The sequence below is a fragment of the Solanum tuberosum genome, unplaced genomic scaffold (genome assembly GCF_000226075.1).
Source record: "Solanum tuberosum cultivar DM 1-3 516 R44 unplaced genomic scaffold, SolTub_3.0 scf00201, whole genome shotgun sequence".
Classification (NCBI taxonomy): domain Eukaryota; kingdom Viridiplantae; phylum Streptophyta; class Magnoliopsida; order Solanales; family Solanaceae; genus Solanum; species Solanum tuberosum.
Window position 1 is genome coordinate 466,171 of NW_006239126.1, and position 18,257 is coordinate 484,427.

General features: G+C 35.7%; 2 protein-coding genes across 12 annotated transcripts; both read right to left on the reverse strand.

Moving 5' to 3' along the window:
• Positions 1–1,112: 1,112 nt before the first annotated feature.
• On the reverse strand, positions 1,113–9,692 carry LOC102594031 (DNA-directed RNA polymerase III subunit RPC5-like). Of its 4 annotated transcripts, XM_006355379.2 has the most exons (13): positions 9,207–9,692; positions 9,047–9,115; positions 8,765–8,872; positions 7,979–8,053; positions 7,078–7,239; positions 6,599–6,634; positions 6,229–6,335; positions 5,994–6,065; positions 4,248–4,296; positions 3,521–4,113; positions 2,514–2,726; positions 2,313–2,433; positions 1,113–1,472 (listed from the first exon to the last, which is right to left on the reverse strand). In XM_006355379.2, the coding sequence occupies exons 1-13, from the start codon at positions 9,537–9,539 to the stop codon at positions 1,401–1,403; spliced, it is 2,010 nt and encodes a 669-aa protein (XP_006355441.1). In that variant the 5' UTR covers positions 9,540–9,692; the 3' UTR covers positions 1,113–1,400. The 4 variants fall into 4 exon arrangements, with proteins under 4 accessions (XP_006355441.1, XP_006355442.1, XP_006355443.1 ...); XM_006355380.2 differs by lacking the exon at positions 6,599–6,634; XM_006355381.2 differs by lacking the exon at positions 4,248–4,296 and having other exon boundaries at positions 3,521–3,886.
• Positions 9,693–10,900: 1,208 nt separating this feature from the next.
• On the reverse strand, positions 10,901–16,040 carry LOC102595024 (uncharacterized). Of its 8 annotated transcripts, none has more exons than XM_006355384.2 (8): positions 15,867–16,040; positions 14,658–14,839; positions 14,009–14,327; positions 12,632–13,079; positions 12,420–12,425; positions 11,896–12,194; positions 11,328–11,700; positions 10,901–11,241 (listed from the first exon to the last, which is right to left on the reverse strand). In XM_006355384.2, coding segments are annotated over exons 2-7 (1,422 nt in total). In that variant the 5' UTR covers positions 14,660–14,839; positions 15,867–16,040; the 3' UTR covers positions 10,901–11,241; positions 11,328–11,352. The 8 variants fall into 8 exon arrangements, with proteins under 8 accessions (XP_006355446.1, XP_015167861.1, XP_015167860.1 ...); XM_015312375.1 differs by having other exon boundaries at positions 10,901–11,224; positions 14,658–15,473; XM_015312374.1 differs by having other exon boundaries at positions 14,658–15,473.
• Positions 16,041–18,257: the final 2,217 nt, after the last annotated feature.

Consider the following 18,257-nt stretch of genomic DNA (forward strand, 5'->3'; position numbering starts at 1 on the left):
CGTGGCAAGCCACGTGGGACTAATCCTTCCACCTAACGTTGCCAACTAGGATTCACTACAAAAGAACTAGACCTTTAGCGGCAACAACAGTCGCCACAAAAGCCCAGAAAATTGTCACTAAAAGTTTTTAACATTAAATTCTAATTTTGTGTTTTTTTTCTTCATTGTTTTTAAAAAACAAAAAATGATATCGATTAAGTAGGAGTTTGAAGACACTAAAAACCAAAAATGATATCGATTAAGTAGGAGTTTGAAGACACTGTATGTTTTATTTTTATGTCATATGTAAATGTATAAAATGTACAATGATGCATTATATAGTAGGAGATTTGAATCGAGAAGTAATTTTGATGATTTTTCGTAATAATATTGTATTTTTTAATATTGATATTGCAAGTTATTTATTTTAGAAAATTAGGTTGCAATAGAAAATTAATTATCATATTTTTTTTGTTGAAAAAATAGGTTTTACTAGCGAATGGTTGTTGGAGCCTTAGTCCCCACTAAAAATCACTCATAACCTTTAGTGACAATATTTTCGAAATTTGTCGCCACTAAAGGGCAAGTTCTTTTGTAGTAAATCTTAGTTGGCATCGCTTAGGTGGAGGGATTAGTCCCATGTGGCTTGCCACGTCACTAAAAAATTTGGGGTGTTAACTCTTGAGGGTATTTGTGGTCTCCTGGAATAACGAACGGGGGTATTTTTGATCCCAAAATGTAATGGAGGGTATAAATGGTCTATTTCGCATAGTTCAAGGGCAATTTTGACCCTTTTCCGAAAATAAAATAGTCTACTATAATTCCACGAGACACCTACCAGCTACCACCTCCCACCATCAGCAGGTACTAAGTAATTCTATCCACCAAGGCTAGGACAAATAGGACAATCACCTAGTTTTTGTCCCCGCTAAGTTTTGAACTTGAGACCTTAGGATTCTCAACCACTTCAGACCACCATGCCACACCCTTCGGTGCCATATATTATACACAACTAAGTAGACTCTTCCTGATTTCTGTTACTCCCCAGAAGCACTTAATTTTCTCCCAAATGCCTCGATGCATAATCTATTTAAATCTTGTCAATGCACATGTATCATTGGCCATCATAAAACTAGAACAAACTTAGAACTCTTTGAGTGACTAAAGGAAAGAAGTATATCTCTACAATATCTTCTGATAAAGTAATATCTCCTAAATTTTCTACTAGATTTGCAAATGCAAAACGTTTCCTACCAACAGCTCAACCGTATACTTGAGACATTGTATAACCCAAAAACTAAACAATTGTGAGTAAAGGGAAATCTCAAGCAAAGCTTTCTTCCTGCTCGTTATCGAGAATTTCCGCAACTAACATGTACCTACTTTCCCTGACCTGTACAACATGATTTAAAGGTAGCAGATTATTCTGGCTTGCCGTCGCCACTTCTCAAAACCCATGCTGATTTTTCTGAATGACATAGTTCCTTCATAACCTGCACAAGCATAGAAAATTATTTACCATTCAGGAAGTCTTTTCTTTAATATATCAGGAATTAGACAAAAGCAATGAAGCTTCTGCAGAAATTTCAGAAAAATCATTGCAATATGACCGCCGACAATATTTCATACTGGAGCTCATTCATAATACAAAATTCCAGGCAACTTACCAAACTATAGATCCAATAATAAAAAGAAGGGGAAAGGAAATAACAGTTGTTGAAACTCGATGGAAAATGAAAAAGGAAAAATTCTTTTCAACTAGCAGAATAAAACCCTTTGTTTTTGTTTCCACAGGAAAATGCTCCAATCTGCATGACCCTTCTTCTAAGTGGCATTCCTAAAGCAAACCAACTGTGCCCACCAATCTATAGGAATCAAATCAGTAACACCTTTGTTGACATCCCCTTTTCTTGCAACTCTGTCCAACGCTTCTTTACCATGCAACTTATCAGTTCATATGTACATTCTGGTGATTGAAAATGCTAAAAAGCGAAGTAGACCTAAAATTACTTAGAGAAGGTGGCTCAAAGACCTACAATCAGTAGGAGTCAATGTAGACTTGGGTAAGATAGAGCACTAGTTATACTATGGTTTTGTGATGTTGCCACACAACATTAGGTTTTTAAGTACGGAGAAGTGTGAGATGTAGAGAAACGCTAATTTTAAGACCCCTAAACATGCCTTCAAAGACAAATTACTTGCAAGTATTTAAATAACCCAAAGTAGGTGCATTTCATTGATTGACTAATTCAAAATTGAAATCACTACATCAACTACAATAATGTCAAGAGAAGATATTCCTTAACTCTCATTACAAGAAAAGAACTACTCACCTTTAGAAACTCAACATTGGTAATATCCCTATTCAGTTGTAACTTGGCAGCTTCAGTTACAGATGCTTTCTTTAGCTTGGCACTCGGTCCTTCAGCCATAAAAAGATCAATTACAACTTTCCTGAGAACCAAAATTATGTATTAGTCGTGGGCCTAGGTATTCATCAAGCAGTTTTACTTATAATAGCAATGGTTACTAACCTCAATGTGTCATACTGTGGATTATCTGGCGACGACTTCAAAACATAGACACCATGGATGTTTACAGCAACCTGATTAATCACTGCCTGTATCTCCTCTTGAGGTGCATCAAAAACATCAATGGATGCAGTTATAGCTTTCCTTGGAGCTCCCTTTGGAGGATATGACTTAGAAACTCCAAGTTTTCGCAGACCTTGGCGGATTTGTTGGAAACTGACAAAAAGTAAACAGCGGATTCTCAATCTGTTAGGGGTCACAAATTTAGATGGAGAAAATCATGCTAATAAAACAAGTCATGCACATTTTCTCTTGAAGAACAAAAATGCTCTGCTCCTTCTAAATCGTAGACAGGTGAGGCACACAGGAAAAAGACAATGTAATATTTTTATGTTATGATCCATTTCCATTCTAGAGAAGTAAAGTAGATATACAACATACAAGAAAGACAAAGCATGAATCGTGTGGTGGACAATTAGGACCTAAATACTCGCACAACTCACCTTAACTAACAAGTCAACATAAACAGGACTTTGAGGGGAAAAGCCATTAAAAAGGTGATGCTATTACTTATTAGTGAGACAAGATTAGGGAGACAACAGGTGGCTGACGTTGGAGGGAGCAAAAGCAATTTTAGAAAGCCCGTACATGATCGCCAATTTTAGAGCAATCAAACCAAGGTCAATAAACCACCTCATTGACCCAGGTTTCTGCAAGAAACAGTTTGGCCATGCGAATTTATCACAATTTGGAGAAGTGCTCCAAACCTATTTACCAACTCGGTCTTCATCAAATAAAGTGCTCTATTCTCTCCTTTGCAAAAAGTATTACCAACTCCAACTTCATAAATTCCAAATAAAAGTGAAAATTATTTGAAATCCATGGCCAGACACCTACTTATTCTCAGACTCTAACAATTTGTGTGACTAAGATGAATACCCAAAATCACTATTCACTGGATACTAAACAACAAAAGCAGAAATTTAATAAGTCATTTTCAGATATCTCACCTGCAAACCTTATAAGTTCTAAAAACTTCTTGAAGCGCCTTTGGCAAAGCTTCTCGAATTTCTTCGGACATAGATGTTCTCAAAAGTGAGCTAGAAGTGGGCTTATCACCACTTGGCAATGCAGGAATGTCGGCATTAGGGTTTAAAGGATTCTTCATAGTAGGCCTGTTTCTTCCTCCAGGCAAAACATCATTGATCTGTTTCCCCAAGCACTCCCAGGTAGCTTGCTTCTCTCTCACAACATCACCATAAAGGTTTTCAAATTTCTTGTCAGGATGCTCTTTGAGCTTCCAATCATTCAGGTCAGGCCTCTCGACAGCTAATGATTTTAGTGCTGGTGTCGCAGCTTTAAGGAATTCAGGCCTCCTGCCAAAAACTGACTTTTTAATTAAGATACCCTTGGTAAACTCGTACAGAACGAAATTCCTCGCTAAAACTTCAACTCCACTATTCGTTCCATAGACTAATGAACTTTTTGGAACCCACAATCCTTGAACTAATTGTGCATATATTTGGAGGACTCTTATAATCTCATCAGCAGAATTATCTGGTGCTAGGTGCTTTAAAGCATCAAAACGATGAATTGGAGGCCCCTGTTGCAAAATGAACTCAGATTTAGAAATGTTCTGCCTTTGTGAGCTATAAGGGACATGGGGCCATGTATATGAACATTGCTGAAGGCATAAGAATATACATGCAGCGCACAATTCAAATAGTGGGTACAAACCTCAAGAAGCCAAGTTCTAACACGTTCTTCAAGTGGTAATTGAGACAACCTGAAAACCATCAATTTGACAATTTACAAGCTAGGACCATATAATGGGAAAGAATGTTTATTAAAGATAGTTGAGAAACATGGCATATCAAGAAAGGCTATCTATTCACATGTCAGGGATATTAGAATGAAGAAACAGCAAATTTCTGGCTAGAGAAAGAAAATAAAAGAATCACAAACAGAAGCAATTCAAGTCAGAGGTTGCATATTTATGTCAAACTATGTCAGACTGTCAGCACAGTTTCATTTATTTAAACACTTCTTGAAGACACCCTTCACGTGTGGGCTTGATTCTTTTTCATGGGACAAGCACGTGAAAAATTCCTTTGATAATAGTGACAGTGAAACTCAAAGTAAGGACCTCTTTCTGCTTTGATTTATCCATAGAGTTGTTTGTGTTTATGTTATGTTATCTTTACAATTTACATGATTCACTTATTCTTCAGTAAAAGGTACGCTTCAATTGTGCCATGCAATTCAAGTCTGAGTAACCTCCTTTTCCTGCTTAACTTACCACTTCATGGAGTTAGTATCTACACCTTCATAGCCCCAGCAGACCCATGGGCGGAGCTAGAGTTTCGGTTACAAGTTCAGTCAATCACAGTAGCTTTGGTTCAAACTCTGTATTATTTTAAAGTTCATTGAATAATTATAAATTATTAATTAAGAACTCAGTAACTTCAAACTAGAATACTTAACCCATATGCTTCAAATCTTGGCTCTACCTCTGAGTAGATCAGAGATTTTTATTTTTTTTGGCTTTTCGACACTGACAGTACCGAGAGAAATTAGAGTCTAGACTGTTTTTGAAGTGTCTCTTGGAGGGAACACCAATATGTACTTAACATAAAATATAGAGCAAGTCCAGCCATCAAAGTCGGGGGAAAAAAGAATAGACTTGCTACTAATAGATCCATGGCACAACATTTGCCAATGATTAGCTAGACCTTAGTGTTTGAGTGATTAATAGCTTGCAGGCCTTTCTTGTGTTTACATTCTCTCCTAATTTTCCCTCAAATATTATTTGCTCCAGTTTCATACATGGCCAAAGATTAATTAAACCTCCCGATGTTGCATTCTTAAAAATCCCCTTCACCGTATTCTGTTGAACTTGATTCTGTTAGTGAAATTCTCGCTACTCCCCGTGAGTCTAAGCCAGAGTATTCCTGTGCCCCCTCTTTAACTAGAGAGATTTTTCCCCAGCTCAGAAAAATGTATCTACAAATTTAATATATGAGATTACATTCCTTGATGTGGCAACTAGACTTAATTACTTTGTGAATCTGTTCTCTGACATAGTAGGAAATTACCAGTCCATCAACCAAAGACAAGTCAATTGCTAACTAAAAACACTAGATTATGAACAAGTAATCAAAGATCATCACAAACCTCAACTCAACATTATACAGAATGCAAAAAGTGAATAAATAAATACAAAGAAAGAAAGCAAGAAATAAGGAAATGCATTACAGTAATTTGCAAATTCCATGGAAAAGAAAAAGAAGATAATTTGCAGGTAGTGAAATGGTCCAGCAATAGTGCAATATTAGAGGATGATAACGCCCAACAATAAAGAAGAAGACGATCTATATGATCATAGATGTAAATAAATTTTTGGTTTTTGTCCTTAGCAGCTCCTCCAAACCTTTCAATGTCAAAACACATGATGTGAAGGACCAATTAGAGTGGCTGCAATACCTTGTTCGAAGAATTTTTAATCTGTCAGTGTCAGTTGGTCTTCCAGGAAAAAAGGCATTCAGATAATCAACCCTGCGTATCAAATAAGAAAAGAAAACTGGTATTAGAATGAGAGTAGATAAATGTATGCTGTGAGGCAGGGAAAATGCTTCTTTTAGTTGTCCTGAACAGCAGCAGTTTGCCCAAAAAAAATATCGTTCAAGCAAAGAAAAATAAACCATATTAGCACACATACGGGCTCATTGAAAATGGTACTGGAGAGCCTTCCTCCATGGCCATTTTCTGCAGATATCTGGCTGAAATGTCACTCCTAGCCCCATGGTATTTTAGATGTAACCAATGCTAAAACAGGAAATAAAACAGATATTAATAACTTCACAAGGATCTGCATCAATGAAACTGTTTGGAATGATAATTGCAACTGCGTGAAGTAAGCTAACTGCTCTTGAGCAAATATAAATAGAAAACACTTTCAACAGAAACGTCAATTCAAACCATGTAGGTGAAAAATCAGCAGCCACTCAAGCTAAAGAACAATATGGAGAGTTATTAGTTCATACTGAAAAGCAGAAATTTTGTGAGTACATGTTCACAGGTGTTCATACCTCTCCAATATCCTTTTCTATCCCAGGTGGTTTGTTCTGCACAAAAGGTATATGTTTCAAGAATAAATCAAGGGAAAGGTAACACACTTTTACAAAAAGCTTGTACAACATCAAGGAAGGATAACCTAGTTGCAAAAGATTCTCCACCTCCAACAATAAAGTTGGGGTTGACTCGAGTCACCAATTGAGGCGAAGTGGAAAGGCAGGTAGGTGTGGCATTTACCATACAAGAAAAAGTAAGACTTGAAGTAGCAGATTGCTTAACTACTGAAGACCTATCTTTAGGCATCCTCGTTATCATTATTTATCCAAAAATGTGGCAAACCTAGTAAAGCAGGAAATGGGAAGTCCTTGACATATGATATTTTAAGTGCTAGCCAATGATCTGTGCCATAATATCACGTGAAAAGTGGTCATATACAAGGTCCATATAAGTTGAGCTTAGGAGCTGTCATCAAAGAGAAAATCATGAAATGAACCTGCTTCTTTGATGGTCCCATGGGCCTTTTCTCCTTGACGTCTTCATTTTCAACACTTTTTTCATCATTGTTGGTGGTAACGTTCTTCTTCAACTCACTTTCCTTAAGATTCCGCTTTGATGGCCGGAGTTGTACAACTGCATGAACAGGATTGAGGTGTAACTGCATAACAAACGGGAAGCAAGAGCGTGACTATGGAGAACATTAGTAAGCTTTAATATTTTTCTTTTGACTGCAGAAATGAGCTTCAAATCACTATTAGCAAACCCAGAAATTTAGTTAAAGTTATTCACACCAATTTATATAAGAAACAAAAGAATATAACTAGATTAACTTGACAACATTTTACTACTAAGGAATAGTTTGGTGTGAAGTATAAGGTATAATAATCCCGGGATAAAATGCAGAATTATTATCCTGCATTTGGTTGGAGGTATTAGGTAGTCCTTGGATTATTTATTTATCCCACCATTTATACCATAGTGATGGAATAAGTTATCTCATATACATGGTGGAATAACTTATCACAGAATAATTAATCCCTCGATAACTTGTTCCCAACCAAACAACCCCTTAGTGGCAGAACTTGGGGTGAATAAGAGAGCCAGAAGCACTATACTATTATAGCAGTTCCAGACCGCTAGATAGCAGTAGAGTCAGATTTGACAGCGGATGATTTGCTTCAACTTGAAGCTGATATAAAATTGACTTGATCACACTTCAATTTGAGAGAGTAGCTACTCGACATTGTTATGGTCCTAATTAGATTTCTAAAAAGAAAAGGACAACAACTGAAAAATGCATAAGCACACACAGAAACTGCAGAAGACTAACTACTAGTCAATCAAACTTCATGAGGGAGTTTAAGATGCATTTAAGCCATCAACAACAAATTGTTTACCTTATCGCCAATGAGGACCCCAACAGCATATCCAGAGGCGCAAGTTGGTAATGGCATCCATGATGTAGAAAGCATCTGGAATATGAGAAACAATCAGATTCTGGCTAAAGAAATTAGAACTGAAATTCCTGCTAAGGGAACAAATATCAAGTGCAGAGTTTCCAGAATCTAAATGTCAAAGTTCGCAAAAAACAACCTCATTATCCTACACCTAACAGCAGAGTTACAACCAGGAAACTGGACGATATATATGTATAAAGCGGCGGCCGCAGGCTTTGAAGGTGACAGGCACCACAATTTTAACATCTTCGTGCCATTTAACTAGTTAAAGTTTGATATGCAACTGACTTGCACATACAGACATAATTTGATGAAAAGCCAAACGCCATGGCAGCACAAGGTGGATTTTACTTTTTTTTAAAGGGAGAAAAACTGACCTTAGCCGCCAATTGCTAGCAACACTAAGCCTATCTCTAATAATTTTATGCTCAGAAACTAGGGAAAAGGAGAGCATATGTATACATATATGTGTGTGTGCACGCGCGTGTGGTGTAGCTTTTTTATAAACACCTAGACTATTACATCGGGTACGTGCTAACTCCCACTAACTACCAAAAAATGTACCAGGTAACTCTACCCAACAAAGGCTCACACAGATGAAAAGAAATTAACTAGTTAGTTCTTTGCCTATGTTGCGGTTTAAGAAGAGAACAATATATTAAAAAGTCATGCTTCCATACATCTCAAAGATTCTCTTTACATTTTAAGAGGATAAATCAAATGAACCTGCTTTTTTATTGTTGCAGCATGGACAGAGTCTCTATCAAAATTTTTAGAATCCAAATCTATTGCCAAATCAACCTCCATTTCTGCAGTTGAAGGTCTCAACCTCACCTGAAAATATAAAAAAACGGAATTCAGAACTGATCACTTAAACCCAGCCAGTCCATTCTTATCTTTAACCTCCCATTTTCAATTTAATCTTCGAAGCTACTGATTCATTTGGCATAATAAGCAATGACCAATTTATTCCACCAAATGAAAACATTAAAAACAATTGTGACTCACCTCTTGGCATCTTTCCTCCAATTCATAGGGACGCCATACGGCCCTCAATGGATATTGAAACACATATAACTGACAAACAAAAAGAAAATTATACTCAACAAATTAAAAAAATGCAAAATTCAACAAAAAGACAACACATTTCTTAAATCGAGTAATTTACCTGAGTGCTGGGATCAAAGGAAGGGTTAATACACACATCAATTTCACGAACAACTTCATCATGATCGCTGTCAGTGACTTGTCCTTCATCTTCTCCCAGGTAGTTTCCTGTAGTTTCTCCTTCCAATGGAACGTCGTCATTACCTGTAACCGCTCCGTTTTCGGCTAAAGAAACACTCAACTCTTCCTTTTTAGTCAAAATGGCTGAATCAGAATGTGGCAGTGTTTCAATTTTTGGTTTGGTTTCTGGTTGAGGCTTCAATTTAGAACTTTTAGGAGCAAAACGGGATTGCCTGGTCGGAACTTTACTTGGACCGTCGAAGTCCAAATCCATCTCCGCCGTGTACTTCACCGGAAAATTAAGCTTCAATCCGGAGGACGGAAGGAGGGTTTAGGGTTTATTAATTGAGGCAGGAAACATGGAATTATAGTGAACTAGAACCAAATGGAACAAAAATGACTCCTTATTTTCTCTTTCCCTTTTTGTTCTTCTTTAGTTCTAGTTATTTAATTAGAATTTATTTCATGCTAAACAGAACTATTATTACTCTAAACCAAAAAGGAACTACTCGTACACTCTGTTTGGATCATGGTTACCCATTGTTTCATAATGTATTGTACTGTATTATATGGTAGATATAATATTTGGCTAGATTGTATTGTTTGTTGTTGTTTAATAACATTTTAATTATTTGGTTTGATTGTATAGTACTTATGTATTTACTAAAATATTCTTAATTATTCTAGGGTAGGAGGTTTGACTAGAATTAAATAATATAAGGTAAAGGGTAAAATAATATTTTGAAATATTATGTAAAGATATAATTGGAAAAGGAAATTAAGTAACAATGGGAACACACCAAATCGGTTGTTCCATAAAATAGGAGTTTTCATTGTTACGTAACAACGAAATTTAACAATACAATATAATATATTTTAAGTAACAATCAAAACAAACATTGTAGGTATAGTAACGATACAATACAATACAATGATCCAAACAGAGTGGTAGTGTCCATTTGACACAAAAAAAAATTTGAAGCAGGGGCATTTGAATTCAGGAATAACATAAATAATGCATAGTTTGACTATGAATTTTAATAAATGCGACAGTTACGGGATTTAGAACTTTTAATACTTGAAAGTCATAATTTAGAGAGTAACATAGTAAAATACGAGTTTTTGATTTTTGAGTAGGTTTAATTTAAAAAAAAAATATATGAATATAAAAAAAAATACTTTCTATCTGTTTTTTCTTTTATTTATTAGGCGTCTTTAATTAAAGTTGCAAGATAATATAATCCGTAATTAAAGTGGCAAGATAACATAACCCATATAGACCCAAGATTACATAACCCGTAATTTACGCATATTAACCCAAATTTTAGAGTTTGGTCAGGTTAAGATATAATTCATTTGGTGACTTAACCGATTTTGATCCACTAACAAAATATGCCAATTTAATACATCTAGATGTATTTAATAAGTAGTGTATGTTAAAAATCTTAGGAAAAAGGCTCTATCAATTAAACGGTAGGACATTCTCATAACTTGAACGTCCTTGAAAATATTTCAGCCGATGTAGGTGTGTATCCTCACGATTCACCAAACTCTTTTCGTATGAAACTAGGAGAACAGAAACTAACTAATATTATAAGAATATAACCCAGCAGACTGAATTATGACATTCAAGTATTAAGAGAACAATAACTCGCTAAAATCGCCAGGATTATGAAAAATGTATCACTCATCATTTGATCAAAAGCTTCTTGATGCATATGCAAAAGCAGGCAAGTATACCATGGTATTAAGAATTTCCAAATCTCACGCCAGAATTCAAACTTCACTAGTCTAGATAAATGTACCACCACTAACCCCAAATAAGAACCCTGTTTCAATTGTCTTTACAACATCTACGATACCATACTCAGCATCTCTCATGATGTTTCTATATCTCCAAACATGACTTGCGCAGACTGATTCATCGCAGTGAACCTGTGGACTCCACCAACTTGCATCCTGAAAGATTTGAAGTCCTAAAAATAACAGAGCTAATGCTTTAAGGTGAAACGTGAAATGAAACTTAGGACTCTTAGCTTGTCGAAAGAGTAAGACAACTCACCACAAAAAAACTCCAATCTATCCATCTAGTATCGATTATAGGCTTTCCCAAAGTCATCACGCCTCTGACGCTGAAAGTCATCGTAACTGTCATGTGGTCTTGATGGATGATAGTTATCCATAGGGTTTGGATACCTTCCCCTTGGTTCCATTGGTATGTTGGGTCCAGAATAATGTGGATTACCTGCAGAGTTCTCATACTCTTGATAACTCTGTTGATTATAACCGCCAAACCCAGAGGCTGGCATTCGTTGTCCTGCCAGCTGTTGCCTCCTTGCTGCATCAATTTGAAGAAACTCTTCCCATTGCTTTGCATGTTCAACTCTAAGGATGGCCAATTTCTTCATGTAGTTCTCTCTTACATCTCTGATGGCCTACAATTGACAAACCAAAACAAATTATCACTAAAGTCCTTGCATAAAAACATAACCTGACTGGAATTTAACACATCTGCATGAGGGACTTCAGAGAAGGTCCTTCTTCAAAGCCAAAAACAAGTCTGAAATCTAAAAAAAAAATCCAAATAGAAAAAACAAAAGGAAAGATGAAAGTTAAAGTAAATCTCATACCTCTCTATGCTTGTGATTTTCTTCATCTTCTTCCTTGTCCCGAATTCTTCCTAGATCTATGGCATCCTTTTGGTATTCCAATTCAACACTCTCTAAGGATTGTGGAATGGAGGGGCGGTCCAAATCACGGTTAGATTTCATGTCAGAATCACGTCTACTCGCATCCCAACCATCAGACCGGGAGACACCCCTGCCCTGACCATGACCATCATATGAATTATACGAGTTACTCATATAAGCAGCACGTGCCGGAGACTTTGACAGGCTTGATCGACCTCTAGCTCCATCATTACCATAAGCTTCATCAAATGAAGAGTGGGTTAAGCACTTCCAGTGAAGAACTCTAACAATGATGGCAGCTTTAACATGGCAAACTATCTTAAATTCTCATAGTGAACCCATCTGAAGCAAACGAGTCTCTACATACTTTCAGTGAAAATTTTCATTGGGGGACACAATCCTTTCATTTGAGTCCACCAGGAATGTTACATCAGAATCGAACAGAATGCTTGAAAAGAACTTACCTCTTGCTGCCACAAAAAGAAAAGGAAAGATAAACTAAGTAACATACATTACTAAAGCAAATAAATCAACGTCAGAACAAGCCTGTGAAGTTCATACAAAACTTAATTGTGAAAGTTACATGTAGAACTGAAAAATAAGAAACAAAAAGCAGGCTAAAAGTAAAAAGTGTGATCTACTTGTAGAAGAGACAGTGGACTATTTGCTTTCCTACCTTGTGAACTACCCCTTGCAATCTTGTGAAAATCATCATGACCGCGATCATCAACAACCTTCTCTTGTCTTCCGTACCTATGGTGTAACTGTGATGCACTCTGAGGGCTGTGATTGGATCTCTGAGAATCAGAACGTGCCATACGAGCGCTAACAGGACTTCGGCGCTCAGGTGACCTTGATCTGGACACCTGAGAACTAGAAGGACCCTTTTTGTCGGCATCTTCTTTAATTTTATGTACAGCATCCACTCCTTTTCTTAGGATCAATCTGTCCTTCCCACTGACTATAATAAACTTCTCCTCCATTTTGATTTTGCAGCCAACATCCTTCTCAATTTGATTTATAACTTTCTCGGTGAACAAAGCTTTCACATGGCTTTCCCTTGCAGGCACTCTCTCAAAGAAATCTTGAGACTTGCGACTCGCTCCAAGAGTAGATGGACATCCCTAAACATGGTTTGTTTAGCACACAAAATAAATTTTGACCATTTGCATAAGTTCTTCCATGAGTCTATGAGAAAAAACCTTTGACAGATATGGAGGTACACACCCTTTAGATTTTTTGATACACAGCCTCTTTTATATTAGTTAAACAGTAATAACATATTCTTGTGCAAGACAAGGTTTGTTAATAAAGCCATCATCTGTTCGCCCAAAAGAGAATCGTGGTTGGGCTTGATAGAAATGGCATGCAGAAAGATCATACACAAAAAATTGCCAGTCAATGCATGCACACAGCTTAACTTATTTTCTTTAGTTCAGAAGGATCATAAGCGAAAAAATTGCCAGAGTTTAAGCTCTTAGGCGATCGGTTTTAGTTATCAAGTGAGATACTAGTATATGCAAGAAAAGACACTTTTTTGAGAGGTAGATACCAGTAAATGCAAGAAAGATATCTCATGGATAGATTTTCAATTTTCATACTTATCCAAGCCAACCCAAAAGAATGATTTAAAATTCGTTAGTTGGAAGTGGAAAAAGGCAAGAAGATGAGTGTAATGACCAGTTTATAGTATGCCAGCTGACCCAGTATATCACGAAACAAAAGTGGATGTTGCTCTACGAACATCTGATAACTGGACAGCAAGGGTAAGATGAAAACAACTGCCTTCACCAGAAAATAAAAGAGAATATTAAGGAGCGAGACTGTGATAACAAAAAAAAAAATGAACTAAAGTTCTCTCACTAATTATTCTCAGGAAAAAAAATCAACATCCTAGAGAGTAAGCATGAGGAACACAGGAAATTATTTATTAAATGGTTGACTAAAAGTAAATATTTTCTGATATAACCCTTGTGATCCTTAAAATATCTCTCCCTCCTCGACACATAGTAGTAACAAGAATAATAATAAGAATCCCAATACAAAGCAGTACCTGAGTAAAGTGGCCCGACTCTCCACATATTTTACAAATCATTTCTTCCTCCTTCCGTTTCTTCCAGTTTCGCTCAGTAGCTTTGGATTTAGCTTCCCAAACCTTCGCTTCCCTGCTAGTAAAATCCGTCGGCACAGCATTGGGGTCGCGGGCATCCTCTTCTTCCTCATCTGAACCAACATGAGGCCTTTTTTCTGTCACAATTTTATCTTGTGCCTTAGTTGTGTTGGATCTAACAGGGCCAGTATATTCCTTGTAAAGATCACTGAAATCATCATCAATATCTGAATCTTGCCTACTAGACATATCAAAGAACACCCTGTTTTGGAAATAGAAAAAAGAACAAGGAAAGACGGAAAACATGTTACTAACACCTAAAAAAAATGTTAATAACACAGACAAGAACAAATTACACAAACAGATTTCACTACAAAATACTATGGTAATATATCCAATATCAATTTAGCAACCTTAAATGTATTTTGTACTATAAGCAGCCTACTTTTTACAGATAAGGTACATCATTGAGAAAAAGGGATTAATCCATATAGAAGATGTACAGAAAAACATCTTAAAGGTTGCAGTTCCAATATAGAGATTCTAGGTAATCACATATTCACTGGGAATGTACAATAAGCTCCATACGTACATAAAACATATCGAATTCCTGTAGATGTGGCCTACAGAGATTTATTTAGCTCAAAGGCTCTCATATTTCTCTCTCCACATGTCCACATGATTTCCTGAGAAGAACATTTTAGGCTTCCGGCTTTCCATTTCTTCTACCTCTCAACTCCATGACTATTACATCACCCACAGCCAAGCATAAACCTTAAAAAATCAGAGTGTTGGACATAACATTATATTGGCACTGGGAATATTTGGAAACAGAAACAAAGACAGTAGATCAATCTGTGTTTGGTTTCAAAATTGAGTTTGGGCTGCTCACTGCTATTTCAAGGATAACATCAAAGTCTCAATCAAATTGACCTGATTGAAGTACCTTTCCCTTCTCCCCCGCTATTGCTATCCCGGTATGAACTAAACCTTTTTTAACAGAAGTAATTTGTATTATTAACAAACCAGTTCTAAAAAAAAGCTGGAATGTAAGTCTACAGTCTACACTAAAAATTAGTGGTGATAAACAAATGCTCCAGGCCTGAATTAAACTTTCCGTTATTATACTTCATGTTGTGTTTTAAAAAATATATATTATAAAGTCTAATAAAAATTGTCATCTGAATTTAATCTAAACTCTAATCACACAGTATCAAATTTATTATTTCCCATCAACAAACCTTCAAGGATTATTTACTACATATCTGTAATTCATAAGCTTTCAGCCACACCACATTATACTTCTTAGCTTCTTCATTTTCTTCTGGCTAGCTACTCAAACATAAAATGGAATACATGATATCCAGCCTTTAAAGTTCCGCTAATATAAAAGTTGACAATCTAATTCCTGCACCAAGAACACTTTAGGCACTACAAGAGAATATTTCAGCTCTCTTCTGATCCTTTAGTTATGCATAGAGTGAGACATGAATATTTCCTGAATTCTTCGAAAGTCATATTACTTCTATGCAGATGGATGAAATGCAATTTTAAGCAACTGCTATAAATAAATCAACAGCAGAACAATCAATACCATAAACAGTACAGAACACTATCGCTCAACGAGAACCCAGGTTCAAATTCTAAACAATACAAACCACAATAGAATGCAACCTTGTTTCCGACAATAAGCACAATACTATGGATTAAATTCCAATACAAACAGGAAAACAGAGACAAAATGAGTATGTCAACATTAACAAAATACAGCAAATAACGAAGAAGCAAACTGAAAGAGTACCTGAATTAAGCAGTCAAAATTCACCGATTGATTTGATATGTGTTCGAAATGAAAAAAGGTTAAGCCCTACTTACCGGAATCGGGAAAGAAGCTAGGGTTTTGCTCTCTGTGTGTATGAAAACGGCGTTGTTAGGAGGAGATTGTGGGGAAATGAGCAAATTTGTTATTTTTCCGACTGGGCAACACTTGGCTGTATCTCACCGTTCATCTTATTAATCCTACGGTCCTCATTTTGTGCTTACTTCTTTTGATATTTTCTTTTTCATCCCATCCTTTTGGGGTTTTATGGATTTGGCCCCCTTACTTCTTTTTTTCTTAAATAGAGGTAGACGTATATGTAGGTTTGTTTAAAATCGAATAGAAGCTAATAGCTTGAATAAAAAAAAATATTGAGTTATCGATAATGGGCTATTCATTTTGAGTTTCAGTAACAATTTCGATTTGTTTTACATCCAGTTATCGATTCTCAATGGTTTGAGGATTTTTCTTGACTAATCCAATAGTAAATTAGTAAATTTTATTTATATCATTCCTATATAGGATTTTTGACTTGTGATTTAGATTCATACTTTTATTTCTAACTATCTCGAACTATTTATTATTTTACAAGGTGTTATGTTTGTTTTTTAGCAAAATGTAATTCATGTGCATAGTTCATCTGAGTAGTCTCCTTATTTCTAAGTGATCTTCAATTTTAAAAGAATGTGTACATTTTTAACCGTTAAACTGATAATGATAAAGTGATGTCTTAGTGATTCTATAACGATTTAGAATATCTACAAATCAATAATCAATAAGTTAAATCGATAAACATCAAAATCAAACTGAACCGACCAGTACATAAGCCTACGTATAAGGATTGTGAATGAACACTACTAGTTCCTTGGTACACCCTTCGGGGTGGCCCAATGGTTTGAGCTTGGGACTTCCATGTTGGAGGTCTCAAGTTCAAAACCCCTTATCAACAAAAGCAAGGGGTTTGCCTTCTGGGTCGAGCTCGTCGCACCAGGCTTGCCTAGTGCGGGTTACCCTTCGGGGTGGCCCAGTGGTTTGAGCTTGGGACTTCCATGTTGGAGGTCTCAAGTTCAAAACCCCTTATCAACAAAAGCAAGGGGTTTGCCTTCTGGGTCGAGCTCGTCGCACCAGGCTTGCCTAGTGCGGGTTACCTCCCTTGTGTGGTTTGCGAGCTATTGCATAGGAGCGGGGGTTTTATCCTGTGCGCACCCAAAGGGTAGCGGTTGCGGGTTTCCATTGTCATCACAAAAAAAAACTGCTAGTTCCTTGGTGTTATTTGATTGTAAATTTACACAGTTTGATTAAAGTTTTTAAGTTATATTAAATTCGTACTCTCTGATTCACATTATTTTATTGTTATTATTAGTTTTATTTATGTATTTCTTTCTTCAAGCTATTTTGAAATGATTTATCTAAGTGAGTGGTCTATCGAAAAATAACATTTTCACTTATACGAAATAGATATAAAATATAAATACACTTTATTTTCCTTAAATCTCACATGTCATATTATATTATACTATATTATACTTTATAAACCGTCAAAGTATTATTTGGGCCTAGCTGGAAATTTGAGTTAGGAATTGCATTAGTTGTAAACTGTAAAGACTTTTATTAGTTGGAAGATATATGCGCTATCATCTTCTTGATGTATTAAAAAAAAAGAAGAGGGGGGGGAGGGGGGAATAAATCTTGATAAAAAATAAAAAAAAGGGATAAATCATCAACTAGAAAAATAGATAGAACATAATTAGTTGTTTTTTTCAGCAGCATATGCATGTAAAAAATTGCTCTTATATATTCATGAAGGAAGTAAGTCATTTAAAGTAAGGTAAAGAATTGTTCCTAAATTATGTTAAATGAAATAATTTGTCTTGCATTAATAATTGAGTTCAAATACATTTTATCATTGCTAGTTGATATTAGATATAATTTTAAACTATATCAAATAAAATAACTTTGTTTTTATTTTTTAACGGTAAAAATTTAGCCCCCAATAAAATCATAGGTCATATAATTAAGGATAGACATTTTCAAACGAAGACAAATTTAAACTTTTAACATAATTAGCTTAAGATAAATTTGACTATCCCCTAATTTTGAATTCACCTTTTTTCTTCTTCCTATTTGTCTCTCCTCATCACCATTTTCATCATAAATAACTAGATTTTTACTAAAAAGTTGTTAAAATATAAAAAGTACATCTGCGACGAATTTCAAACTTATCAGGCCCTATCTATTCGGGGAAAAAACCTCTACCCTTCGGACTCCCCCAACAAACTTTTCTATGGAAGACAATATCATTATATATGTATTAAAAAAAATTGCCTACTCTTAAAAAATATCATTTTTCAGCGAATAAGTGTTGATCGATAC

Coding starts and splice junctions, on each gene's coding strand:
- LOC102594031 (XM_006355379.2), bottom strand. CDS start 9,539: ATGGATTTGGACTTCGACGGTCCAAGTAAAGTTCCGACCAGGCAATCC. Junction 6,336..6,598: donor TAGAAAAGGATATTGGAGAG/GTATGAACACCT, acceptor TTCCTGTTTTAG/CATTGGTTACATCTAAAATA. Junction 2,727..3,520: donor AGAACTTATAAGGTTTGCAG/GTGAGATATCTG, acceptor ACTTTTTGTCAG/TTTCCAACAAATCCGCCAAG.
- LOC102595024 (XM_006355384.2), bottom strand. Junction 13,080..14,008: donor AGTCGGGCCACTTTACTCAG/GTACTGCTTTGT, acceptor AACCATGTTTAG/GGATGTCCATCTACTCTTGG. Junction 11,701..11,895: donor AAAATCACAAGCATAGAGAG/GTATGAGATTTA, acceptor TGTCAATTGTAG/GCCATCAGAGATGTAAGAGA.